General features: G+C 38.0%; 1 protein-coding gene across 2 annotated transcripts in view; it reads right to left on the bottom strand.

Moving 5' to 3' along the window:
• Positions 1–10,469: 10,469 nt before the first annotated feature.
• GRB14 (growth factor receptor bound protein 14) overlaps positions 10,470–27,927 on the bottom strand; it is a 108,036-nt gene continuing 90,578 nt past the window's right edge. For both annotated transcript variants that reach the window (XM_028123999.2, XM_028124005.2), the window contains 8 exons: positions 25,907–26,017; positions 25,619–25,714; positions 19,591–19,671; positions 14,561–14,677; positions 14,398–14,470; positions 14,164–14,251; positions 11,906–11,999; positions 10,470–10,616 (listed from right to left, as the gene is read on the bottom strand). In XM_028123999.2, the coding sequence (XP_027979800.1) occupies positions 10,470–10,616; positions 11,906–11,999; positions 14,164–14,251; positions 14,398–14,470; positions 14,561–14,677; positions 19,591–19,671; positions 25,619–25,714; positions 25,907–26,017 (807 nt within the window). The remainder of the gene's footprint in view (positions 10,617–11,905; positions 12,000–14,163; positions 14,252–14,397; positions 14,471–14,560; positions 14,678–19,590; positions 19,672–25,618; positions 25,715–25,906; positions 26,018–27,927) is intronic.

Below are 27,927 nucleotides of genomic sequence, written 5' to 3'. Positions count from 1 at the left end.
ATCAATGGGAAATAACGAACCCACATGTTCTGGCAGATGAGGAACATGCTCGGATTGAAACACTAGATTGGACAGACACCCTATGATCCACATGTGTATCCTACTAGACAGGAATGCCAGTTCACATTAAGAAGTGACAAACCACTGAAGTAGGCAAACTTAAAAAAGTAGAGAGTATAAAATGACTTATATAACTTCCCCCATGCAGATAAACCCTTTTTTTCTCTAAAGTGCAAAGAGATTTAGTTTTGTTATTGTAAAAAGTGTACCCACTCATTACAAATTATAAAGAAAAAAATATAAAGCCAAACATAAAGCCACCTAAAAATCTCACTAATTTTATATTCTAGGCATAGCAGGGTCAACTATTATCATTTGGTGAACATCCTTCTAGCATGTGTGCATGTGTACACGCATACACACACACACGCATACACATACACACACACACACACACGCATACACAAACACACACATACACACATGATTTTTCTCAAAAATCCTTGGCTTAAAAGGGCCCATCTGGTCGAAATGGTACCTGTCTCTCTGCTATCTGTACTACTCTCCCCTCACCCACCGTGTTCAAACATTGTGTTCCTCAAACACGTTGTATTATATTTTGCCTCAGCCTTTCGCACATTTTCTTTTCACTGCTTGGAAAGCTCTTCATCCACAGGATTCTCACATGGCTACTTTTTAATTGTTTGTCTCTCCTTAAATGACACTTCCCTAGAGAGGTCTTCTCTGCCATCTTATCTAATGCACATTACCCATTCTCTTGTTCTTGTGAAGAGTTCCTTACAAATAACTTGGAACCATTTTTTAAATTGGCTTTCTTGGTTTTTGTCTGTATTCTCAACCAGAACATAAGCTCCACAAGATCAGTGACTATTTCTTTCATGAACATCAGTTCATAATCAAGCATATGGTGGGCACTAGCAAAGTATCTGTTGCATGAATGGATAAATGAACAGAGGAACAAATGAGTTGATGAGTACATGTTGATGTATTACATGACAAATTTTCTCCTCAGAATAAGTTTCTAGAAATAGAGTTTCTAGATAAAGGGGAATTCACATTTTCTATTTTATATAAATGTTGTCAAGTATTATTCATCCATAAACAAGAAAGAAGTCCTGACATTTGTGGTAACATGTGTGAAACTTGAGGGCATTATGCTAAACAAAATAAGTCAGACAGAGAAAGACAAATACTGTATGATCTCACTTATATGTAGAATATAAAAAAAAAAAACGCCAAAAAACCAAAAACTTGAACTCATAGATACAGATAACAAACTGGTGGTTGCCAGAGGCGGGGGGGTGAGGGATGGGTGACATGGGTAGAGAGGACCAAAAAGGTACAAACTTTCAGTTATAAAATATATTTAAGTCCTGAGAATGTAATGTCCAGTATGATGCCTGTAGTTAGTACTAAGGGTAGATCTTAAAAGTTCTCATCACAAGAAAAAAACGTGCAACATGTGTGGTGATGAATGTTAACTAAGTTTATCAGGGGAATTATTTCACTATATATATATATATATATGTATATACATATATATATATATATAGCAAATCATTATGCTGTACACCTAAAATTAGACCTCAATTTTTTAATGCAGAAATGTATATATATTGCCTAACTCTTCTACCAAAAGTATGGAGCACTTGAAATTCCCACCAGTAACATGGTAGGGATGTTTAATTTTCCTCCCCACATCCTTGACAATACTTGATACCAATATATTAGGAAAAGAAATAACTGATCAAAATTTAAATTTTAGTTGCTGAATGCTAATGAGGCTGAACGTCTTTTTATATGTTTGTTGGCTATCGATTTTATTTTATTTTATTTTATTTATTTATTTGACAGAGACACAGTGAGAGAGGGGACACAAGAAGGGGAAGGGGGAGAGGGAAAAGCAGGCTTCCTACGGAGCAGGGAGCCCGACATGGGGCTCGATCCCAGGACCCTGGGACCATGACCTGAGCCGAAAGCAGACGCTTAACGACTGAGCCACCCAGGCGCCCTGGCTATCGATTTTTTGAATTACCGGTTCATTTCTTTGCTTTTTTCTCATTGGAATGCATATCTTGCTTATTGATATATAAAGACATTTGATACACTAGAAATAATAATCTTATTTCTTATTAACAATGTTATCAATGTTTTACCCAATCTTTTTGTTACTAAGCCTTATTTATGGTGGTATCCTTTCCTTTATATAGATTTTAATTTTGTATGTGTCAGTGCTCCTTTTATTTACGACATTAATATCATGATTAAATACAACCATAATTTTACAAAAATATTCCCTCATAATTTTTCCAGTTCTTTATGATTTCATATTTTATGTTTAGGTTTTTGAACTATCTAAAATTTATTATGGCATAAAGAGTGAAGTAGAGAGCTATGAAATGCTAGTTGTCCCATTAAGCCTAAAAAAATCAACTGTTCCCTCATTAATTTCTAATTCCATGCATATTCTTGATTCTTTTTTCTGGCTTCCCTCTCCTTTTCTCATTTTACAGAAATATGGATTTTCTCAATGATATTTGAGCGCAACAAACTTCATCTTTATAGAAACCACGGCATGGTTCCAAGCAATAAGGGCCATGTCTTGATCTTTCTCTGGTGATTAGTGCCATTTGATGCTTTAGTTAAAAATTTTGCTGTCAAATGGATCTTCTGCCATCAGAAGGCCCCTTGGGGCTCCGGGAAGTCTATTCCCAAATACAGGTCCTGTCACAGAAAGCCTTGTCTCTGTTGTCAGAGATAAAATGCTTAAGAGTCTAGTGCCCCAGGCATCCTCCACCCACCCACCCACCCACCCATAGAGCCGTAAGAGGAACACACATTTCTGCTCCTTGAGGAAAACCCCAATCATCCCTTTCTCAGTTTAGGCTAACCTATCTCTCTCTCTCCTTTGGTTAGGCCATTTCTACTTCTTGCAACATAGAAATTCCTTTTCTCCTCTTTGGATAATCTAGCTTACTATCCTTCAAGAGTCAAAATGTTAGCACATTTTTTCCCCCCAGAAGTGTAGGATAGAGTGTGTAAGAGTAGGCTCAAACGTGTATACTCACAATGCTGGTCTCGGCTTCCTGAACTAATAATAGGAAAAGTAGCAGCTTTCTTCTCAACAACAAAAACAAATTGAATTAGCTCAATCACACAATGATCACATCCATCTATTTAAAAATTATTTTAATCACTTTATGCTTTAATATCTGTTGTAGTAACTAACACCTCACCATTTCCTAAGTGTTCCTGCTATTCTTGTATGTTTATACTTCTAAAGTTAGATTATACATATATATACATATATATATGTATATATATTATATATATCCAAAGGCCCAGAATCATTTCCTCACAATGTGTCACAGCAACTCTGGATTTAAGAGTTCCAAAATTGACATCATATTCAATTCCCCTTCATCATTGTACTGATTCATTCAACAAATCTCTGCTGAGCACTTAATATTAGCCTTAGACACTTTGCTAAGTTCTGAGGCTACAACCAAAAGCAAGAGTCCTTTCTTGCCAGGAACTTACAGTTAATAGGAAAAAAAATGAATAATTCAACAGAGACTGATGAGTATTTTAACAGAAAAGTCGAAGGAATATACTGTTGGGTAACCTAACCTAATCCATAGTCAAGAAAATTGTCCTAAAGAAAGTAATATTGTTACATGAGCTCTAAAAGGGGAAAATGGTTATCTGAATTGGAGAGAAGGATACAAGAACTTGTTCAAGATAAAGGGAACACTATTTACAAAAGCCCAACGTTAAAGAGAACATTTCAGAATAGAGTTTATTCCAGGTAATAGACTGGTTGGAAAACAGGATGCAAGGCAGAGTGGCTAAAGATTATGCTAGAAATACAAAGGCCCCCCCCCAAAAAAAAAGCCTGATAGCCATGTTTGGATGCTTTATCCAAGGGCAATAGGAAGCCATTGAAGCTTTTAAGTAGTAGAGTGCTATGACCAGTAATTTTGAGAGATAACCCTGACTGTAGAGTGTAGAATGAACTTGGGGAAGGAGAGTAAGTGTGGAGAAAGATCAGGGGAAGAAAGGCAATTCAAGAACCTGTTGTGGTAGTCTAGGAAAGAAAGTGGCCTCAATTTGTGTAATGGCAATGGGAGTCGAGAGAAGCACATGGATCCAAGTGACATTTACAACACTTGGTGTTCTTTGGATGTAGAAGGTGACAGTCTCTCAATACCTTCCAGGTTACTGTTTTGGAAAATTGAATGGTGGTGCCATATTACTGAACTGTGAAGTTCTAGTAGGCACCAGGTCTTGGGGGGAAGATAAAGAGATCCATGGAAATGTGGAATTTGATGTAACTATAAGATGTATAAATGGAGATGTTGAACGAGTAACTGAATATATGGATCTAAAGTTCAGAAAGGAGGCACAGGTTTTAAAGCCACTAAGACAGTATGTGAAGCCATGACATTAAAGGAAAGAGCCTACAGGGATGGGGTAAAATAAGAAGGGAGGGGAATTAAGCCTAGGACCTAGCTAAGCATAGCAACATTTTTTTTTTAAGATTTTATTTATTTATTTGACAGTGAGAGCAGGAACACAAGCAGGGGGAGTGGGAGAGGGAGAAGCAGGCTCCCCGTGGAGCAGGGAGCCCGATGCGGGGCTCGATCCCAGGACCCTGGGATCATGACCTGAGCCGAAGGCAGACGCTTAACGACTGAGCCACCCGGGCGCCCCAAGCATAGCAACATTTAAGGGGTGAGCAAAAAGGCAAATGAGTTGTAAAGAAGACCAAAAAGAGGTACCCAGAAGGACAGGAAGAACATAAGGATTCTGTTCACGTGGAAACCAAAAGAAGGGAGTGATTCGAGGAGAGGGTGGTTAACAGCACCAATGTTGGTGAAAGAGCAAGTAAGAAAGGCCTGAAAAGTTCCCTTTTAAGTGGCCTTACAGTTTCAGTGAAGTAAAGGGAGGTCAGTGATTTTGAGTAGTAACAAGTGAAGAAATGGTGACATGAAAGAAGGTTGAGGCCAGAGAGTTAGGGTTCGTGCTAAAGTAACCAAAAGGTGACTTAAAAAAAAAGATCATAAAAAGTGCAAATTATTTGTTGGCTGAGGGCAGCCTGTCTTTCGGTTTTTGTAAAACAAACTACATCCACTCAAAAGGCCAATGCCCAACTCAAAATTTCCGTCACGCGGTCCTATCGTTTGACTTTCTTGTTTCTGCTGAGATTTTAGCAGTGGTCCGCCTTCACACGCCACCTGAACCCTGGTGTGGAGCACGGTCCTTCCTTTGGACTTTCCACAGCACTCTTCCAAAACGTGTGTATGTACAGAAACTTCACATCAGGTTTGGGAAGATGAAAGTGGTAAAACTGTAGAAACACAGAGCAAAATCCTAAAAAATATGTACTCAGTATCTATGTTCTTGAGTGCCTTTTTGCCACCCGGTCTCTGGAATTTTCAATGGCTGTTTTTCTCCTCAGCTTCCAGCCTCCCACTGTCTCGTTAGTCCCTTGATTCATTCTCTCACCGCCTCCTCTCTCGGCTTTCACGCCGAAATTCTGAACTTCCTATGCCAAATGGAGTTCTTGGTACTTACCTATTTCAGCATGGAGTCTTCAGGCCTCACCTTCCTATAAAAAGATGATCTAAATAAAACAAGTCTTTCTCTAGGAATTCCGATGACATCTGTTGAAATTGTAACTTTTTTAAAAAAGATTTTTAAATTTTTATTTATGAGAGAGAGAGAGAAAGAGAGAGTGTGTGTGTATGAGCTGGGAGAGGGGCAGGGGAGGAAAGCACTGAGCTGGGAGCCCTACACAGGGCTCAATACCAGGACCCTGGGATCATGACTTGATATGAAGGCAGCCGCTTAACCAACTGAGCCACCTGGGCGCCCCGGCTAAAAAACTTTTAAATTCAGGAGTACCCACTTGGGCTCAGTTGGTAGAGCAGGTGACTCTTGATCTCGGGCTGTGAGTTCAAGCCCCACACTGGGTGTAGAGATTACTTAAAATCTTAAAAAAAAAAAACTCTTAAATTCAGTCCGTGCCCTTGTCAAGCTGCCCGGCGTTGCCATTCCCCCTTTGCCGGTCCCGCACAGTTCTTGCTCACAGGTTTTGCAAATGTTAACTCCTTACAAGCCCCAAGCCCCACCGCACCCATTCCATTTTCCAGCAAGTTTGACTAGTGTCTCTCTCCCATCATACTAACAGTGTAACACTTACCAGCCTGGCTTCTGGGACTGACACTTGTATAACTGTATTCAATTCTGCATCTCAAAAGTGCCTTTCACGTAATAGGCACTCAATACATGCTGAAGTGAACTTGACGAGCACACAAGGTAAGAACACCATTTTCAGCTCCTAATCAGATGGCTAACATGACAAGAGCTTCTGAGGGCAGCAGAATCCACGGATGTAAAGTAGGGACACATTCATTCAGTGAAACTTTATTAATTTCTCAGGGATGCACCGATCACCTAGGAGTCTTTTCATTTTCCTCCGCTCAGCTGTGCATTAGCCCATTTCCTGTGTTGTCTGGGCAGGGTCTCTAAAGAGGGTTTTCAATCTTCTCTATTTCCCAACCTATCAATACCTGTTATTTGGGGGGAAAGAGATGGAAAGTGTAAGAACCCCCAAATCTCACTTTCTATTTTCAATCAGCCAAGTGGCAGAAAGCATGGGAGTCCATAAGTTATGGTGCAGGTGAGGACAGTTGTCCACAGAGTCCCTATGAATGGGCTGGGCACCCCCCCCCATACTGTAACCATGGCTGCTTCCAGTAGTGCAGTCTCACAAGGACTAAAGCCAGGGCAGAGTCACGATATATACTGTGCACGGTATTATTCTTGGCAGGAGGCACAAACAAGCGGTGGCAGAGCGGAGGCACTCAGGAGTGGAAAAGACAATACTCCAGGGAGGAAGTATTGTACATTTGTACCTAAATGTACAAACACTCATGTGATAAAAAATATATCAATTAAGATTCTAGACAGATAGGACAGCTATGCACTTTACATGAATGATATAACGTAAGAAGTGATGGCAATGATAATGGTGATCCCTTCTATGGAAATGAAGTGGATTTGACCAAGGCTACGTAGCTACTATGTACTGGGCTGGAATTCAAATCCAAAGAGTAGGACTTCATGGCTGTGATCTTAACTCTAGTTTCTATTACCTCATGTATTATGTGGGGTTGAATTAGGAAGTGGTGAATTTTTTATAATTACAGAGGAAACTGACACAGCAAAGGGTTCGCCACCTGGCCTCCCAACTGCAGAAAGGCTGGTTAGAAATTCATTTGGATACTTTCTCAAGTTGGGACATCTCTGCGATGAACTGGGTAAGGATAGTTACGTGCTCACCCAAAAGTCTGGCTTTTCTCTGGTTCACAGCCATAACTTGTGGCCTGTGGTGTATGCAATTAGAGACAACACGATAGTGCCTGGGTTGCAAGCATCATCCCAGATAGCAAAAATGTGGCAGCCAGGGCCGGTAGGAGGTGGTCCCTCCCACGAGAGGCAGGGATGACCATCCGGCTGAATGTTCAGTGTTACAAGAACCCTGCATCTCAAGCAAACTATCCTGTGCCCCACTCGTGTGGGCAACACTGACTGAGGATCACCCACTATGTTCTCTAGAGGATATGAGACAGAAGACTGGAGGCCTTACACGAGCAATCGTCACCAGAGCCAGGAGACATGGCGGGTCATTGCACAGCAGCTTTTCCAGCTGGGGTATAGGTAACATCATAGGTATGTTTCTATCATTAATTTGCTTTGCAATTCTACTTATTTTATTTTATGCGTTAAAAGACATTCTGTGAAGGGGGTCCAGAAATTTCATTGGGCTGCAAGACAGATCCAAGGCATAGGAAAGCTTAACCATGCCTGGCACCACAGAAGACAGCTTTCTAAACAAAGGAGCAGCTTAAAGCACCAAGCTGTAACCACCAGCAAGGACAAACTTCCCTTTTCAGAGAAGTCATAATCCACGGAACAGTCTAACGCCATTATCATAATACAACTCCCATGAAGAGTTGGCGTTGCTGGTGATGGGAAGCTAGAGACTGCGTGAGACATTGATTAACTGATGCTGACCACCCTAAGACAAGGTTGGCACAAAAATCCCCATCTCATGTGCTCCAATCAGTCAGAGATTACACCATTATACACATGAAACAAGTAGTTATTCTGAATTGAAACACCCCTAAAAATTTTATCTTGTGTGACTGGGTTTCCTGAAGGTTTTCAAAATAATTACTTAATTCTTCCACATAAGGAAATTAAAAACAACACAGACCAGACAGTCTGCAGAGTTTCCTTCTAGGAGAGTGGAGCATACTAATTCCAATATATGAAAAGAAAACAGAAGAAAATACAAGCTGATAGGTCCTAATCCTTATCCTAAATGGTATAAGAGAGTAGAACTTGGCTAAATCAAATGAAAAATAATCCAAAGATAATTCACATTTTTCTTGGAAATCCATTTTAATACTGTACTAATGCTGAATGTGTCTGATATTTTCAGGTTTAATTTCATATCAGATTTACACACGTGTACACGCAAACATACACATTCAAAACCCTATTTATCAGAAGGAATCACGAAGGATAATGTCTACCTTTCCTCAGTAATTTTGCTTAACTCATGCTTTAAGATTAAAGTAAGCAATTACATACAACATCTGGGCTCCAAAATAATAAATTTAGATTGTGAATGAAGTCAGAGACACAAATAACAAAGACAAGCACAGATTGGTCAATTTACGAGTCTAGTATTTAAAATATGACATTCTCTGGTAGTGTCAATTTAAACTGGGTGCAAAATGAGAAAATGCATTTCAATTCAAAACACAAACTATTTTTATAAATTGGAAATAAGTCAGAAATACTCAGGGCTATTCTGAAAGGTTGAAAGGGCCAGTGTGTTTATCTCTCGCCCTCCCATGTGGACGGAGGTCCTGTGTGTCTTCTGAGCCCTTGTGGACACCAGATGGATATTTTATAACATCCGGTTTATGTTCTAAGTTTCAGTGTTTTAAGAATTGGGTTTGCCTTGGCTGAAAGTAAACTGAATATTTTTTTATATTCCACCAATATTTTCTTCAGTAATGATTGGTTTAGTAGCACTTCATGAATGTTTTCAGATGCTTTGTTGCCAAAAATGTGTAACCTTTATGTAAAACCAAAGTATGCATTTTTGAAATGTTTTAAAAAAAAAAACCTTCCTAACTTTCCCACAGTGTTGTTATAGGATCAATTAGAGGAGATGGGCCTATTTCAAATGATTTTAATTTGATGTTTTTCTTATCTTAAACAGTGAATAGCCATCCCACAAAATGTAGGGGAAAAAAAGAGTCAAAGAATCCCAGCAAAAACTTCCCAGATGGTCTCAGAGAGGTGGTAAGGGAGGTGAGTGTTTTGAGTTTTTAAAACCTTTGGTTTCCATATTGATGTTGCCCAGGTAAGAAACTGAAAAGGGGTTAGGCAAAGAGAATAGCTCAAATTTGCCTATTAGGAACTTTATAAATGTTGACTCTTTGATCTCGCCAATTTTGATCAGGTTCACGATTGAGCAGTGAAAGGATCTAAAGAGCTTTCTGAAAGTTACAGCAGGGGTCAAATGCGAAATATTAAGGTGACAACTGTCATAGATTACAGGCCCCAAGAAGCCATGTGCAAATTATATAAAGCCCTTCTATATCTTGATCATTTTCTTTGAAAAGATGGTTCCGGTTAATCTTTAAAAGAATGAAATAAAATGCAATCAATAATGTGCCACTAATAGGTACAGTGTAAATATTATAGTATAGTTAATAATTTAAGAACCTAAAAGTCATCCTGAAAAAAAACCCAACATATTTCAAAATAATTTTAAGCTGATACTTGAAAATATGATTTGATTTTAAGGTTACAATAAACTCAGAAAATATATAATTCAAAATACTTTTTAGTTTTATTAACACGTTGTGGGTAGCTTTTTCAATTGAGAGCTTGAGATTTTATCATTCTTCTTAAGTTACAAAAAAAGTAGTGTAATTGAAATTCAGTCTGCAAATAATTCATCCAGAACCTTCAAGTTTTTTTTTCATATTTTGTGTTTGAGAATTCAAATGCTACTCTAGTAAATGAGGACAGAAAGATGTTTTATATGCTTATTTGACAAAAATACTATAGTTATGTAAAATCACACAAGAACACACCAAATCTTTTTTTCTGAGGTTTAATTTTAACTAATGAATTTTAGATGATGAATGTAATGTCAATTCAAATCTTTGCTTATCTGCAATGCACAAGCTATTTTTTGTAACTTGTAGGTGAAATAGATTCTTTTCACCATGGCAACAATTTCTCCCTTGTTTATGGTCTTTCTTTTTCTTTTCTTTTCTTTCTTTCTTTCTTTTTTTTTTTTTTTGTAGTGAGTCCTTTTTCTTCAACAGTTTAATAAGTCACTTCTGGTTTGGCTAAAGAGCAATCCTAGCACAATAATGTTTCAACTTGCAAGGAAGAACGCCCTTATTGAGTTGATAGAACTCCACCAGCTGGATTAGATCTGTAAATCTCGTGTGGCCATCATCCAGGGTGTGGAACAGTTCACCATCATCTTCCACCTATTGGAAGGAAAACAACAAACTGGTAAGAAGGACAAACACCGACAAGGACAGTCATTCTCCATCACATGCCGTGTCTTCATACACTAAAATGGAAGAGTGGATGAAACTAAAGAGAGTGGGAAAAAAAAAAAACAAACCTTATGATGTGTTCACTTTTTCCTGTAACTTCACTTGTATACAGAAGAAATATCATCTGACCCTAGGATCCACAGGGTTGCTCTACTTTCTCTACCTCAAATTCTCCCAACATTCTGTAGTTAGAATAGTATGACTATTGTGAATCAACAGTGAGAAATCTGCACTATTCAGTGTAAAAGTAAACAAAACATTTTAATGCTCCCACAGAAATTAATTTCCGTATCTGAATGCTGTCTACTTAACAGCCTCAATTAGTATATTAGAAACAAATATTCACATAACTTCTACCCGTAAACTGATTCTGAAGCAATCAAACATGTTAAGGGGATGACAGCTTCTTCTTTTTTTTTTTCCTGGCAGTGAGGTCTTGTGACATTAAACAACTCATACTCACCCAGGGACATTATTTACATACTCAGTGAAGTTGGGAAGATACTTCATATGGACTTTGGATAACTCCAAAAAGAGGCCATTCAAAAGGAAACACTAGCAAGGTAGCAATCTTACGTAAAAATTCCCTGAAAGTAGACGGAATCTCTATGCCACATTACCTGGTTCTGATACACAGATCACATGCATACACACACACACACACACACACACACACACACACACACACACACACACACACACAGAACATCAGCAGAAGCAACAAAAATCCCAAAGCCAAGTTGTGCCACCCAGAAGCAGAATTACAGAAATTTTTGAAATGTGCTCAGAATAGTTTAAATGTTTTCCGGTTCTGCAGCACCTGGGTATCTATCCACAATGATTAAAAACAAAACTAAGAAAACAAAAAAACATGTTTGAGATAAGAAAGGAGGAAGGGTTTGAAAATAATGGTTTTTAAAGAACCGCTAGTAGAATTCAGAAAGACTCTTTAGTGGCCTTTTAACAATAGGTGGCATGGGGTCTATACAATATTGGTAAATCATATTTCATGGAAAAAGGGAAATTTAATTTTTACAATTCCTGTATTTCTTATATTAATTCAGGCTCATAAAACCATTTCTGCCAAACTTAAGTCTAGTCAAAGCACAAGCTCCCCAGTTATATTAAATAAAAGATCCAAAGAAAACCAAAGTTTCCAAAAGCTTATGCATTAAGATCATCTCTAATATACGAATGTGAAATTACAAATTACTTACTGGTATAATTTGAAAATGCTTTATTTTTTGTCCATGACTCATTGACAGTACGAAAGTTTTGGGGTTACTCTGACTATCCCGTACCAAGAAAACTCTAAAGAGAAAGAAGGAATTTCAATATGTTTCTATATTTACTCATGTATTTCATAAAAATATAGCATGTAACAAATCCAGGAAATATATTTATAAATGTAGCCAAGAGTTTTCCTTTACTGTGTATTCAATGATGGGATTATCCAACGTGGTTAACAATATGGTATAACATAATTTTATACTATAAAACTGTCATCAATGCTAATTTCACTTTAATAGGATAAATACACAACCTGCTTGTTAGACTGTTCACCCACAATAGGCAATATGGTGCTGTGCTATTATCAATAATTAGTGTTATGTTCTTTTTCCATTGGAGAATTGGGTATTCACATGTAACACGTGTGTGCAGAGAATGGGGCATTAGCATATTATTACTTTAACTTCTGGGTTATGTTAGTCCCCGAAAAGAGAAAATTATTTAGAACAAAATCATTTTTAACCCCTCTTCAACAACTGATCCCCCTTTATTTTCCGACTCTGGTTCCTATGTTACATACACATCCGAGTGAGAAATGAATATATTCTAAAAAATCAATCCTGAAATCATCTATTAAATGTTTGAGTATAATGCTTTAAGTAAAAGAAACATCCAAACAACATATATTTTAATCTTGAAGAATGCAGCAGAAAAGCCTTTATAATATCAGGCTAGCAAAATCTAAGACATGGCCTAATGGCCTAAGAGAAAAATGCTGCCAGGCGTGGATTCTTATTTACTGGCAATAAATACAGTGCAAAACCAGCTTTGTGTTAATTGTTGGAAAACAGATTGTGCAAACAATCCCCTCTGGTAACTCCAATACTTATCTCACTGTGCCTGGGCATGGAATTTGAGCCATCACAGACGTCGGATGAGATTACCCATTTCATTTGTACTGTGTGAGATTCCTACATTACATCACTGGGAGATGGGACAAAAGGGAGGTTCACTCATAAAGCAAGCTGTAATTCCTTCTCTGTTCCCGAGGATCACCACTACCATCTAGTGGACTGCCTGGCATCATCACATCTTTCCAAAGGATTCTGCACCAACCCCTACCCCAATTTTTTATTAAAAAATTAAAAAAAAATAAAGATATTATCCTTCTTTTTGGAATTATTTCATTCAACTTATAAAAACTAGGCTCTGAAAATAGGGAAACTATAATCCTCCCAAACATTTTAATGATTCTCTATGATTTATTTCTCTTCTTGGTCTCATCAGATTGTAATTCTGCTGATTGTTGAAATTTATATCTAAAAAGACTGTGCTCCACATAGACAAGTATATTAAAATCTTCTCTTATTTAGAGTCTAGTGAAATGCTGACTTGCTATTAATAATATTCCACGTGAAGATGCATTTTTATCCAAATGTCAGTATTAAATCACCTTGAAATCCTGTCATCATCTTAAGCCAACCCTTGAAGATAAAAGACCCCATCACCACTTGTTTAAATTGATGCTGGTTTCACTTCTTATCCAAACCTCAATACAACCTCCTTGATTTGCACTGCATTTGAAAAGGGAATTTAGCCAGTATTACAGGAGGTATTTGAAATACCGAGTCATTTGAGAAAAAGAAAACTCTTCAGACTGTAAATATTTTGTAATACAATTTACATTTCTCTTGTATCTCCCGTGGTACCCCACTAAAAGATGACATGAGAAACACTCAAGAAGTACTCTTTTCATAGATTTACACTATTTTAAGCTGTGAAAATTTAGAGAAAATAGGAATGTAAACAGAGAGAAAAAAATAAAACAAGCAGTCAAAATATATAAAAAAGAGTGTTTTAACTGAATACACTCTGCATCAAACTTAAAACTATATAGAACATGTAAGATTATGTCACGACACAAACCTTACTTTGGAATCATATGTTGTTGATACCTCAAAACAAGTTCAGTTTTAACTGAGATACTAGTATTGGCATAGAATGGGTAATATTAGTAATTATTAGTTAACAGCAGAGCATCCTATTCAGTTATCTGTTCGTTTATGCACCAGTACTAAGCACACACGATGTAACAGGTAGTTTATAGATATGGCTAGGATATGACGGTAACCTCTAGAACAAAGTCACTTCTGTCTTATGATAAGCTGAAGTAAAAACTATGTGTATTAAGTAATTACCGATTCTAAGAGAAATCAAAATCACAACCATTCAAAATCAAACTTACCCATCCACAAGTCCTTGCTGAATAATCAGTCGCTGAGCTTCATCTCTAGAAATTTTGTGGTGAAACCATGGCTGGGACCGGTGGATGGCTGAAGAAATAAAATGGAGGAATACAGAGCTTTGTTTGAAACCCTCCCAATTTAATCACATATACTTTCTACCAGAGCTACACAGTCACCTCACCCAAGTGCCATCCATCCAGACATGCAGTCCCCATGAATAGGCACAAACATACCCATGTTTGTGGCCGAGCTCTGGGAAGGGGCAGTTGGGCTACCGTGGGTGGCCAGGCGTAAACATCCTTTTTTCTGTGCAAAGAAAGGGGAAACAAATTTCAACTTTTGGGGTGAGACAAACTCAAATCATAAATATTGTGAAGAATGTGAAGCTATTTGTACCCTCCAAGCGAGTCCTTCTTCAACAGCGACTGAAAGAGCTTCCGTGGGATTTTCTATAACTCTGCTTTTCTGTCCTGAGAAGTCCATTGCTACGAGAGAATTCTCTGATATACTTCTCTGGGGGGAAAAAAACACACATGTTTTTTACCATGAAAATATCTTTGAATGTTCTCTCTCAGTGTTTTGCTGGCAATACATTTCCACTCTAGAATGTGATTCCAAAGGTGGCTGGCAGGAAATTTAAAAAGTCAAAAGTGTATATTTAAGATAAAAAGGGTGCTATGAAATATTTTGGTTAAATAAGTTACACAGTTATTTATTAAGGTCACTGGATTAAGTGGTTGAGTAAAGAGATTAAAAGCTTTCAGAGTTAGCATGTCTTTCTCTTAAAAGAACCCTATCTCTTCATATTCTCTGGTAAAATGGGAAAACACCAATTTAGAAAGGAGTAACTCTTCCTGAGGCTAAAAGACCCACCACTTCTGAACTAATCTCTATTATGATTTGAGATTCATCCGTTATCATTTAAATGTCAACCCTATCTACTGACAAAGCAGCTGTTTTTTAAGATTCAAAATAGACAAAAGCTGTAACTTAGAATGACTTACATCACTTTGAGAAAGAAAGAGTACTCATATTTTATAATGGAACAAACTACAATATGTATTTTAAAACTGTATCACATCAATGTTCATCTTACTTAGAAAATAAAATTTAGCGGTGCCTGGCTGGCTCAGTCCGTTGAGCTCTGACTCTTGATTTCGGCTCAGGTCATGATCTCAGGGTCCTGGGATGGGGCCCCGTGATGGGCTCCACACTCAGTGGGGAGTCTGCTTGAGGGTTCTCTCCCCCTCCCCCAGCTCATGCCCATGCGCACGTGCAAGCATCCTCTCTCTCCCTCTCTCTCAAATAAATAAATACATCTTTAAAAGAAGAAAAGAAAATTTAGTGAAATGACTCTACTAATTCCATAATATTAAAATTTCTATGATTTACTTATATGAATATATTTTCAACTGGTGAGGATGCACATGGAAAACTGAGAGCTGCAAAAATAAATGTGACTGACAAAAAAAGAACTGATATAGAAGGAAGACATCACCAAGCAAACCTAATTTAAACAAATAATACAGTCTTCCTTTGGCATTACTTTTTGTCTTCGTATTCTCTGAAGGGGAATATGTCCAAACCTGGACTTTAGTTTTACTTTTTGATTGTTTAGGGCTCTACTTTGCAACCATCTTTTTAAAAAGAGTGCCATTCCCAGTCATGCATCCTAAAAAAAAAAAAAAAAAAAAGACAATTATCAAATCTCCAGTCGAGAGTCTCAGTCAGTTTGTAAGAAGTAACACTCCCCCAAAGGAAAAAGCATTCAAAACCAGCAATGGAAAATGTTTAACACTTACTCCCCACTCATTAACAGAGGAGCGAAACCAAGAATGGAGTTCTAATGGTAAAGGAAGAGCTGGTGTGCCTCTGGAGATTCGTGGCTTAAGACCATTTCATATCTCTCCACATGGATTCAGCCCTTCCTCGCTTGGTCTAAAAGCCTAGTCAAATGTATGCTTAAAAGAACACCTCGTCCATGCAAAAAATTGGGGGGCTCACTTATCACTGCGTCATACATCCTATGTCATTAGCATTTGCTATCTCTCCTTTAAACTCTGCTGTAGTGGCCCACAGTCTTATTACGGTTCATCTGTATTTCCAGAGATCCGGCAGGCAATCTTTCATTTGTTACAGGAGCCTTTGTAACAGACAGCTGCTCTTTCCAGAAAGATGCTGTCCTTGTAATCTCTATTTGCTGTCACACCTTCGTTTGCCCTTCTCCCCGCGTGATCTTCTGTGCGGGGCTGGAGACTAGTCAGAAACACTGCTGCTTTGCGGACACTAATGAAAAGCCTTCACCTGCCCAAACCACAGAGTAACTAATCTCAATCATAATGATAGCTTTGTCCTTATAAGATCTCTACTTCACATGCCAAGATGGGCCCCGTAATCACCACGTCCTGATAACATAAAAAATACTATTAGAAAAGAAAAATAAACTTAACCGGTTGTTTTTGTTTGCCTACGATACAACAGGATAGAATGTAAAACGAGGTCCCATGTTCCATAATTACTTGATATTAGTAGGGACTCTACAATACAAATAAATATTTTCATTTGCTATATTAACTACACTAGGGAAAACACAGGAATATAGCAAATGGCTCTTACTGAATAGCAGGTGGTGGATGAAAAATTAATAGTTTACCTTTGGTGGACAAAGAAATAGAAGTGAAGCGGAATCTGACTTGAACTCAAAAGGTCATTTTCAGCTCAATTTCTTTCACATAAGAAAGCAATGTTGATAACATTCAGAATCAGTGTATTTCTCAAATATTGGTCCCTTTTTCTAGCTCTTTCTTCTGGTGGAATAAAGAGGGCAAGCCCTGGAAAAGGGCCCATGATTTTAACGACATACCTCTTTTTTCAAGAAAGAAGAGGCCTGGGTACACCCTGGATTATCCAGGCCACACTCTGAGATCAGATCCAGTCACTCTTAGTGAGCTTTGGACATGAAATGTTTTTCAGGTAGTGTAGGTTGGTGGCAACGAGTAGCCAACACTCTCTGTCACCCCATTTGAAAGATGTAGATAAACCTGCAGCACGGTCCTTAGCAAGAGGGCACAGGAGTTCCTGATATCATTCTCTCTGCTTCATTCTCTCTACATCTCTGATACATCAGAGATGTAATCAATTTCTGAACTTAGGCAACTGTCTCCCTTGTTTTACATTGCAGGATACCAGTGACTAAACCAAGGTCACATGGGCAGCTTGTGGTAAAAGCAGTGACAGACAGACTCTTTCCGGGTTCTTTTATGTACCACAGAGGGGTAGGAACAGGGAAGAAAGTGCAGTTTTCAACGTCTAGCTCAGGGTCGAGAGTGAGGAGTAGTAAGGACTTAAGTAGACTAGTTTTCCCCATCCCCTCTCTCCAGTCAGGGCCATACTATCAGATGCTTCTTTGTGCTGAAAAGGACCACATATTTGGCTTCCTGAAATATCTGCTGATGATTCTCATTTCAAAGGCAGACAGGGGTGGCCATGATGTGCTGCACATAGCGGTATAAGACATTTTTTTTTTCTTATTTCCCTTCTCAAAATGTATCCCTGGAGAAATTAAGAATATTGTTCCCTTAAAAATATATAACTGAAGTATACTCAGTTTTCTATGATTCTCACTGAAGACAGTGTCTGGAAGAAAACCAGCCGACGCAGGTGAGGAACACTGGCATCCATTATATAGGTCACTGGTTCTTCTGTGATAACCGAGAAAGGTGGGACTCTGTATAGACATCAAAGTAAACATAAATACCTCCCCAAACATCTCAGTTTCCTTCATGTAAGTTAAGAAGAGTGGAGATATAATTCTCAAGTGCCATTCTGTTTGATCTTGACAACTGCCGTACAGGACAGCCAGGTCCTACTACACAGGCCCCCTACAAAATCCCTAAATTGCCAACCCGATTCACTCAAGAAGTGTCCTTCCCTATACATGGTGCTGAACAAGCAAAGTCACACTAACCAAACTGCCATGTACATAGCGATCAGCAATAGGGCCACTTTCAGTGGAAAGTGGCAAGACTAATACCATGCTTATATGCTAACGACAGCAATGAAACTAGACAGTACTTTGTTTATGACATTTTTTTCCTATGATTAAGAGGATACTAGGCAACTGCCTCCAAATGTATGGCTGCTATTAACATGCTCATCCTAATAACTTTAGACTCTAAAAGAAATTTAGAAGGATTTAGAAAAGGATTAAGATAATAAAATCCATTATCCTTTATATACATGTGGATTGAAAGATAAAGGTAAGCTGACAAATTATACAAATACTCACCTAAAGCCATTGCTTTTATAAAAATTCATTCCAGTCTTTAGTTTCTTATTTTAGGGCTTAAAAGTCATATGATACAGGGATGAGAAGTTACTCTTCCATAACCCAAAGCAACGTAACTACAGAATTGGTATTCTTTTTTCCCTATTAGTCTATCAGACTTTGTAATCAACATTATTTCATGCCTCATTCCTAGAACTGAGCATTTCATCTGCTACATTACATGTGGGGAAATGCACCTTCCTTGGTCACAGCCACGAGGAGCATATATTTAACCTAAGTGGAAATGCTGCGTGTTAGCTGATTTGTAACATAGGCACATACACCTAAATTCCTAATATACTCAGTATTAAGGAGCAAGAGCAAAAACAACTGAACATAAACTTTTAAGTGCAGAAATAAATTTCTTGTGTTAATGCACAATAAATTAAAATTAAATTCTAAAGAAAGGAAAAGATACGTCTGTGTGTATCTGCAAATAAATGTTCAAGTTGCAGTTAGTATAAATCTGAGAAGTGGTGTTAGATTTAATGTAATGCACAGGCTATATTTTGGCTTGCGGCTTTGGGGTTTCCTGAAGAGCAGTTTGCTTTTCAAGGACCTAGACCTTAAAAAATTTTACTGTTAGAAGCCCAGGATGCAAAAGAGCTCACCTGTGTATAGTGCAGCTTTTAGAATTCCAAACCACTGGCTATGGTTTATACTAGGCTATGACAATTCCAGAAGCAATATTAAAATAAACCCACAACCAAAATCAATAATTAAGGAAACATCTACAATCCCAAGGAAAACATTCTAAAAATTATATTAAAATTTAATCCTCAAATGTTGTAATGACACAGAATGATTCACATAACACTTTCAAATATTTACAAATTTTCTTCAACATATGACATTATCTGTTTCAAGCGAATACTTCATGATACTCTACTGCTGGGACTCGATCACAGAGGCTGCAATCCTGTGAAATCCAAGAGTAAATAATTCAGTAGCATTATGTTGAGATGGTGTCAAAGACTTACTTAACTTGACCAGAAGGAAAGTACGTAAATGTACTGCAATGTACATTTATAATACAATATTACTGCAAATTGATATAATGTAAATATAAAATATACAGATTAATAAATATGGTCCTTACCATGGGTGAGACACTCTGAGAACTGCAGCCACTTCTACCTTGATAGGGATGCATGTAATTCTGGTACAGCTGCATGCCGTACTGCAGAACAGATACATAAAAACACACTCTCATCACTTCCACTATACAGGTAACTTGGGGGAAAAAACTCAATACTTGAATTGGTTATATATCATAAAAGAAAAAAAATTTTAAGCTTTCCTTAAAACAAACTAGTAAGGCAACCATAATTTTGAAAGGTAAGCTTTTACTGCCCTACAATGATACACTTAAAAAGACAGTGTTTTTTGGGGCCCCTGGGTGGCTCAGTCGGTCAAGCGTCTACCTTCGGCTCAGGTCATGATCTCAGGGTCCTGGGATGGAGCCCCGCATCAGGCACCCTGCTCGGCAGGGAGCCTGCTTCTCCCTCTGCCTGCCACCCTCCCTGCTTGGGCGCTCTCTCTCTCTCTGACAAATAAATAAATAAAATCTTAAATAAATAAAATTTTAAATAAATAAAATAAAATAAAATAAAAACACAGAGTTTTTTACTTGAAATCACACTTAAGGTCTAGCTTGCCAGTATAAAGATCTGTAACTGACATTCCTACTCATTATTCTTAGCACCAAAACCACTTGGAATGGTATATCACCTAGTGAAAAGAGAGCTCACTTGGGAAGGATGTCAGACTTTATGGAACAAGGAGTCTGAAAACCTTACACACATCTTAAGCAAAACAGAGTAAAATTCACCATAACTCTTCAATGACTGATTGACGAATTATATCATCTCTTCGGCAAATCCATAAACTTGGCTCTATGTTAAAGATTCTTGACACCGCAGTATCCTCTACTAACAATACTCTTAGCGCGTTGTTTAATTTTTGGCTTTAAATTCAGGGAAATCAAAATGGCAGGGATCTCACACAAAGGGTCACAAAATACAATGTAAACTGCAGTAGAAAAAAAATGCAGCATCTTTATTTTCAGGGAATAGCATCGCAAGACTCAGCTGCCAGGCTACTATTGGAAAGGGGGTCTGGACTGTACGTGGATTACTAGGTTTGAGAAAATTAAGAATGCTAACTGCCATGACCAAACTTACTTCGGAGGGCTCACCATCTGAAGCTATAAGGTACTCCCCTTAGATTTAATCCACTTTGTTTAACAAACAAACAAAAAAAAAAACAAAAGAAAAAGAATACAAAGCAAAACCACAATGGGACAGAGAGACCTTTACGTTTATTTTCTTTTCTCTGGCTACCCTCAACAATTCTATTTCACAGAGCCACAATGAACTTGGAAGTAGGTTCTATATAAAAGAGATTGAGGAGACACCATGGAATCCAATCTCACCCTTAGGATGAATTCCATTTAAACATTCTGAAAGAGCTGTTTCTCTACTGAAGACTATTTCCTTAAAAGCAATTCCAGCAAAGTGGATCTATTTGGTAATTAGGCAGAAAAATCAGAGGGTGGCATGGAGAGTCTCTGTTTCCAAGATTTTGCTTTTAACATGACTACAAAAACCCACATGCATTTAAAATTCTCTATGTTGACTTCTTTATCCAATTATTTCCCAACTTATAAAAATTATTTTTTAATTTAGTTTGATTGATATTAATGGGACCTAATGAAATTTACTTTAAATCAACCCTAAACCTACCATAACTATAAAAAGAAGAGAGAGGAGTTTAATTCCTAGTCAAGTTCATTTTGGAGACTATACAATAACCTCTAACCAATTCTTTCACAAGGTACACGCATGCTGTTTGGTCGCCTTTTATTTATCTGCAGTGAAAAACCAGCTACCTACTATTAAGCCTGTTTCCTTCAAAGATGTATTGTCCCTGATACCTTTAGTGTTAGGGAGTTGCTTCTGTGCTGTCGGTGGTCTTTAGGGGGCATTTAACTCTGGCAGAGCGGTAGGGCATGAGTCGCCTTAAAATGGCCCCGTCCTACAGAGGGGCAGACAAGGGGCCACACCAGGGAAGAAGCTAGCCGAGTTCTACTTGAAGGGAAGGGAAGAAGACAACACATAGCTAGGACACTGTACATGAGCAATTCTCAGATTTTCTATGCATCTATATATAACTGTTATTTCTCCAAAGAGGACAGGAGGATCTTCCTCTGCTACTACATGAACAGTTCACATGTGTGTATGAAAAAGAAAAGGAACTAAAAATAAAACGAGAGGCCAAATTCTTGGAGGAGGCAGGATCTAGTAAGTAGCGTGTGAAGAAAATCTGGGGCCCTTTCAGTCCAGTCAACATAACAGACTCGTCTGTCCCTGCACCTCCCACTAAGCACAGTGATAAACTGGAAATAAGATAGACAACCAGAGTCGAAGATCCAAAGATAACCTCTAACACCATGTGAGTTCAGTGCACCAGCCAGCGGAATGAAGCAGGTGCCCGGCTGACGACAAGCGGCCAGGGGAAACCACCTGACTCCCTTATTAGAGTCCTTCAAATGTGTCTGTGCTAGCAAGCCCTGGCTTCCTGTATCTGGATATTTTAAAGGGTAAAGCAGATCATATCACTTTCCCATTTGAAAGTGTTTGGTGGTTTATCATTGCCTCCAGGATAAAGGTTCTCCTTGATGGCTGCCTCCCTCTCTGCCTCACCTGGAAAAGATTTACCACAATTAAAAAAGGGGAAAAAAAAACCACACAGGGAAAATGGATGGGGTAGGCAGAATAATGGCCCCCAGAGATGTCCACATCCTAATTCCTGGAGCCTGGGAATATGTTAGGTTACCTGGCATAGAGAAATTCATGTGGCAGATACAATTAAGGGTGCTAATCAGCTGATATTGAAATTAGGTGATTATCTAGATGGATCCAATATAATCACAAGGGCCCTTAGTAAGTGGAAGGGGGAGGCAGAGAAGAGAAAGAAGTCACAGCATGAAAAGGTCTTAGCTCAACATTGCTGGTTTTGAGGGTAGAGAAAGAGACCATGAGCCAAGGAATCTAGGCAGCCTGTAAAGTCTGGAAAGGGCAGGAGAAATGGATTCTCCCCCAGAGTCCCTGGAAGGGACTGCAGGTCCTTGGACACCTTGCATTTATGCCAATAAGTCCCATTTCAGACTTTCTGAATGACAATAGTGTAGGATAATAAATTTGTGTTTTAGGTCACTAAATTGGTAGTCATTTGTTACAGAAGCCATTGAAACTAATACAACAGACCATCTTTGAAGTGGACACTTGTGCCTTGAAAGAGGCTTCAAAAAGATCAAATGAAAAAAGAAAAAAAGTGAAAAGGGGACAATCTTCCAGGAACAGCATTCTGGATATGGAAGAATCAAAAAAAAAAAAAAAAAAAAAAACTTTTAGTGTATTTCACCAATTCTTGGGACACATGCTTTTCAAATTTAACATTCATAAAAATTTGCCTTAACTATAGCATCTTATATTCACTGTGGACCAAGTGACTTGTCACTGCCTGAAATGTTTGGTGAGATCAAGAAATCATCTGCATCAAACCTTGCAGAAGGGCTAGAAAGACAACTCCAGAGACCATGGCAGAGCACCTGTCTGAGAAGTTCAGCCTCCTTGAAGCTCTTGACAGCACAGAGTGAGGCAGTCTGTATGAAATATGGATAGCCATGGCTCTGAGATAAAAATGATTCAGGAAAGCTAGACTTAGAACATGAAGAAGTTTTAGAGATGCCTCACATAATTTATTTCATATGTGTGTGTGTGTGTGTGTGTACACAAAATTGATAAATGATGAAAGTCTACACCTATAGACCTAAATAAATCTAAAATAACAATGGAATCATTGGGTGTCTGATCTTGAGATCAAACTAGAAGGGAGGAAGCCTTGACTAACCAGATTGGAAAGCATCTCCTTTACCAGCCTAGCCTGATTTCCAGAGTTCTGATGGAAGGAAAGAGAAAACCAGAGACCTCAAGGTATTTTCTGACTATAACTATGTCAGGTTTAAGTATTCCAAAAAGTGTCAGCCTCTTCATCTGCAAAAGAAGAGGACTGGATGAGGTCACTGGTTCTTAGTCAGACAAACATCTGGAGTTCACTCACTGAATCGGGATCCCCAAGGATGGGGCTGGGCACACAGAACTTCAGAATACTCCTCAGGTGATTCCAAAGCACATCCTGAGTTAACTAGTTATTACTTCCTTGACTGGTTGGTTCCCCACACTCTCTAAAGTTCTTTTCTTTCTTTCTTTTTTTTTTTTTTTTTACATTTTATGACAATGAGAGCAACACAGAAGCAATTACTTACCATAGGGGTTTCAAAGAATCAAGACTTCTAAGCTTTGTTGAAACCAAAATCATGACAGTCATTTAACAGTAGACTATTTGAAAAACAAACCTCTTGTAAAAAGGTAACTACAATGGCTATCTGCTATAACAGCAAAAGGAAGCAAATTTCAGAGTTAATCCAAAAGCTTCCTTTAAACCATTTAAAAATTTTTCTGCTGATACCACTTCACATCCACCGGGATAATTATTTTTTAAAAAAGGAAAATAACAAGTGTTAGTAAGGATATGGAGAAATTGGAATTCTCATACATTGCAGGTGGGAACATTAAACAGTTTAGCCACTGTGGAAAACATTTTGGCAATTCTTCAAAAGGTTAAACAGAATTACCATATGACCAGCAATTCTACTCCTAGGTATATGCTCTCCAAATTGAAAAACGGGTATCCAAATAAATACATGAACACATATGTTCATAGCAGTACTACTCATAATAGTCAAAAGATGCAAACAACCCAAATGTCCATTAATGGATAAATAAACTACCCAATGTCCATTAATGGATAAATAAACTAACAGTTTGTATGTATGTATGTACACACACACACACACACACACACACACACACACACACACACAGGAATATTATTCAGCCATAAAAAAGGAACCAAGTACTAATATATGCTATAAGGTGGATGAACCACAAAACAATATGCTAAATAAAAGGAGACACAAAAGGTCAGCTGTTGTAGGATTCCATTTCTATGAAATGTCGAAATAGGGAAATCCTATTGAGACAGACACAGATATGGATGGTTGCCAGGGGCCGGAAGTAACTGCTTAATGGGTACGCAGTTTCCTTTTGAGTTGATAAAAATGTTTTGTAGCTAAAAGCTAGCTAGAGGGGGTGGGTGCACAACATTCTGAATGAACTAAATGGCACTGTATTGTTCACATAGTTAAAATGAACACTGTTAATAATATGCTCATCATATTAGCACAGCTGATTAAAACAGTTAATTCAGTTATTTTATGTTATGTGAATTTCACCTCAATTAAATAAATTAAAAGAATAAAAACTAAAACGATCTTCCCAACCTGGTATGACAACTAATAATTCTGATTCTGATTATTCTGCCCTTCTTCAAAGGGAAATGGTTGATAATTTTTATAATTATGAAGTTGTGTTAAATTTACTAACATACAAGTTTTGAAATTAAATGTGTTTTCTGTACATTCTAGAAGAAATCATTCTACGTCTTTCTTCCCCACACAACTTTTAGAACATTCTTATTCCTTTCAACATGCTCCCCAGTAAACTATGCTTATTTAAGTTGTAATTTCTACTTAACACAAAGGTTGATGTTTTAATAGTATATTACAGTAAAATTTGCATAATAATTTGAAGTAAACTAGAAAGCAACTTATACAACACTTAAACGAAATGTAAAACAACTGAACTAGGCATAGCTAGGTGGGCACATTTTAAAATACATGTCATGTTGGATTGATAGCAATATCTTAAAAATGTAGACTGAGCAGGTATAGAAGTTTTAATGAGTTATACTAGCTACATATGTGATACTCTTGGAAAAAAACAAAATTCAGAGCATTTCTAAAAATGGAATACTTACTCTACACGCATAAGATAAATGCGTTAGGCTACTCCACTCTACTAATGTTTATCTTTCAGATTAAAAAAAAAATACATTTGGATACATGGACTTACAGTGAGTCTTCACATTTTGAAATACAGACATTTTCAAACTTTGATGGCACTCACAGCATTAACAGAAACTCACGCCTGCAGTGAGATTACCTTAAGCAATCTAATCGCAGTCACCCAGCACGTCCTACTCTGCTCTTCTTCTGCACAGAGCATTTTCAGGTCTCGGGGCCCTCCCGCTTTGTTAGGCTAGAAGGCCACAGCACATTGTTTATCGTTAATGCATATCTTGAAGGTAACACCTGTTGAAATAAAAGCCACTAAAATTCTCCTATATATAAGAGAAAGCTGTCTCTTTTTTAAAAGAAATTAAAAGAAACCCAAGCTTACCTAAAAGGCTGAGGCTTGCTTTATTCATCTATCAAAATATTAAGCCTGTACCTTAAAGCAGAATCCATAGTTAGTCGGTGCTCCGTGTTTTTTTTTGCCTGCCAGGGACACATAAATATCACTATTGCCAAATTCGCTGAAAAACTGCAAATGCCGGGGTTCCTTTAAAAAGATACAGATGTGAGTGTTGAAACGAATCCATACTTTTGCACACCCTCTTTTGTATTTCCATTATATTACACAATTTCTATCTTGGCAAAAAATGATTCCAAACAATGGCAAAGAAACAAAAAGGGAAGAAAAATGAAGTTACTATATCTGTCAAGAACCAGGAGCTTGATACAATATTATTTGAGAAGTGGCTATTTGTTTATCATTTAACTGCCAATATATGCAAAAATTTATATCTTCCTATTTTAAAATTTTTCTCTTTAACCACCATTTCAGGAATCTCAGGGAGAGAAGGCAGCAAAGAATGGCTTTTGAAAATGTTTTCCTGGTCCAGGTTTCAAATAACGGTAGTTCAGCAAAGACAAGAAGGGTGGTTTGCGCTTCCACAGCAGTCAGAGAAGAAAAAGGAGAAAGAGACGAAGATTCCTGCTTTGCTTAGGAAAGGTCCCCCCTCACATGTGAGCACTGCCTAGCACACCACAGCCAGCAATGAAATAGGCGGTGTCACTACCTTCTGTACGAAAAGAAGGAGGCCTGTTCAGATGAGTTCCGGGAAATTACCTGGCAGTGGAATGTGTCTGGTTTTCAAGGTAAAGTGGAATCATGAACAGCTGTTTCTTCTCTGGGAAATCCATGAGATTTAAAGCTGGCCATGGGAAATCACTGGGTCATATTATTCTGTGATAGGTTAATAACTTAGAGAAGTGATCAATTCTGGGGTTGGATGTATAATCAAAACTGACCAAAATGCATTTGTTCTTTAGAACCTTGCTACTAGTAGTGTGGTCCCAGAACAGGAGCACAGACATCACCTGGGAGCTTATTAGAAATGCAAAAATCAGTGGCCCACCACAGACCTACTGAATCAAAATCTGCATTTTAACAAGATCCCAGGTGATTCATAGGCACTGAAAATTGAGAAGCAGTGCTCTAAAACAAAACAAAACCGAAAAGACAGAAAACCCGAACATTCAGCCATTTGAGCAACCCATTCAAATCCAAATCCAAAAAAATTTCAGTCATTTACCAGCGGGTTATTCCATCCCTGATGATCGGAAGAGCGAGAGTTTCTGTGTATGTCACTGTCCTCTGTGTGTCACTGTTCTTAGGCATTTTGATCTAATGAATGGCTACAGTTCCCATCTCCATGGGAGAATAAGGCAGAAAAGAAAACTGTTGAAAGAGACCCAGCCTAGGGCCCTTGGAACAAGGGAAGAGGAAGGAGAAAGGTACTCTTACTGTCATGGCCTTTAAAACTATTTTTTGATAGAAACTGATTTGCTAGTAAAAATGTCTGATTCCCATGAAGAAAAGATAAAACCAGCCCTGTCCGCTGACACTGTAGAAGTCAATGTAGCTGAGTTCTCTGGATGTAAGAAAAAAAGGCAGCTTGAGAAACTCTAGAAGGCTACAGAGGCATGATGAATTTCATCTCTTGACTGATTTTTGCTCCATTAGTGCAGATAGAGCAAGGCTTATGATACTGTAAGACTAAAAGCCTGGCCCGGTATGGTCAGCAAAGGCTACGCATGGATGTGTGTATACAAGGGGAGAGTGGGAGAAAGGTGTACTTAGACGTTTCTCTGTAACTAAAAGTCAGAGCGACATCTCCAAGGCTTGTAGCCGTGGTTAACTAACTCCCATGCAGCCCACATCTTCAGAAAGTATAATAAATCAAGACCTTCTCACAGAAAAAGGACAGGAAATGGCCTCTTTCCCAGGCAGAAATGTCATATTAGACATTAGATAACATGCATAATTTATATCGAGGTCATAATCCTTGAGGTTACCTAATACCTTGTATTTCTTCTTTTTTTTTTTTTGAGGGGAAACTGAAAATCGTTTTCATGTATAGACTGTGGAACATGAGCTCATTAGACGACACAGGCTAGAGAGAAGAA

This window comes from Eumetopias jubatus, unplaced genomic scaffold, assembly GCF_037043125.1.
Source record: "Eumetopias jubatus isolate StellerSeaLion01/CBP00866 unplaced genomic scaffold, mEumJub1_p1.0 scaffold_3, whole genome shotgun sequence".
NCBI lineage: Eukaryota > Metazoa > Chordata > Mammalia > Carnivora > Otariidae > Eumetopias > Eumetopias jubatus.
The sequence above is the reverse complement of the archived record's forward strand: the minus strand, read 5'-3'. Positions and strand labels throughout refer to the sequence as shown.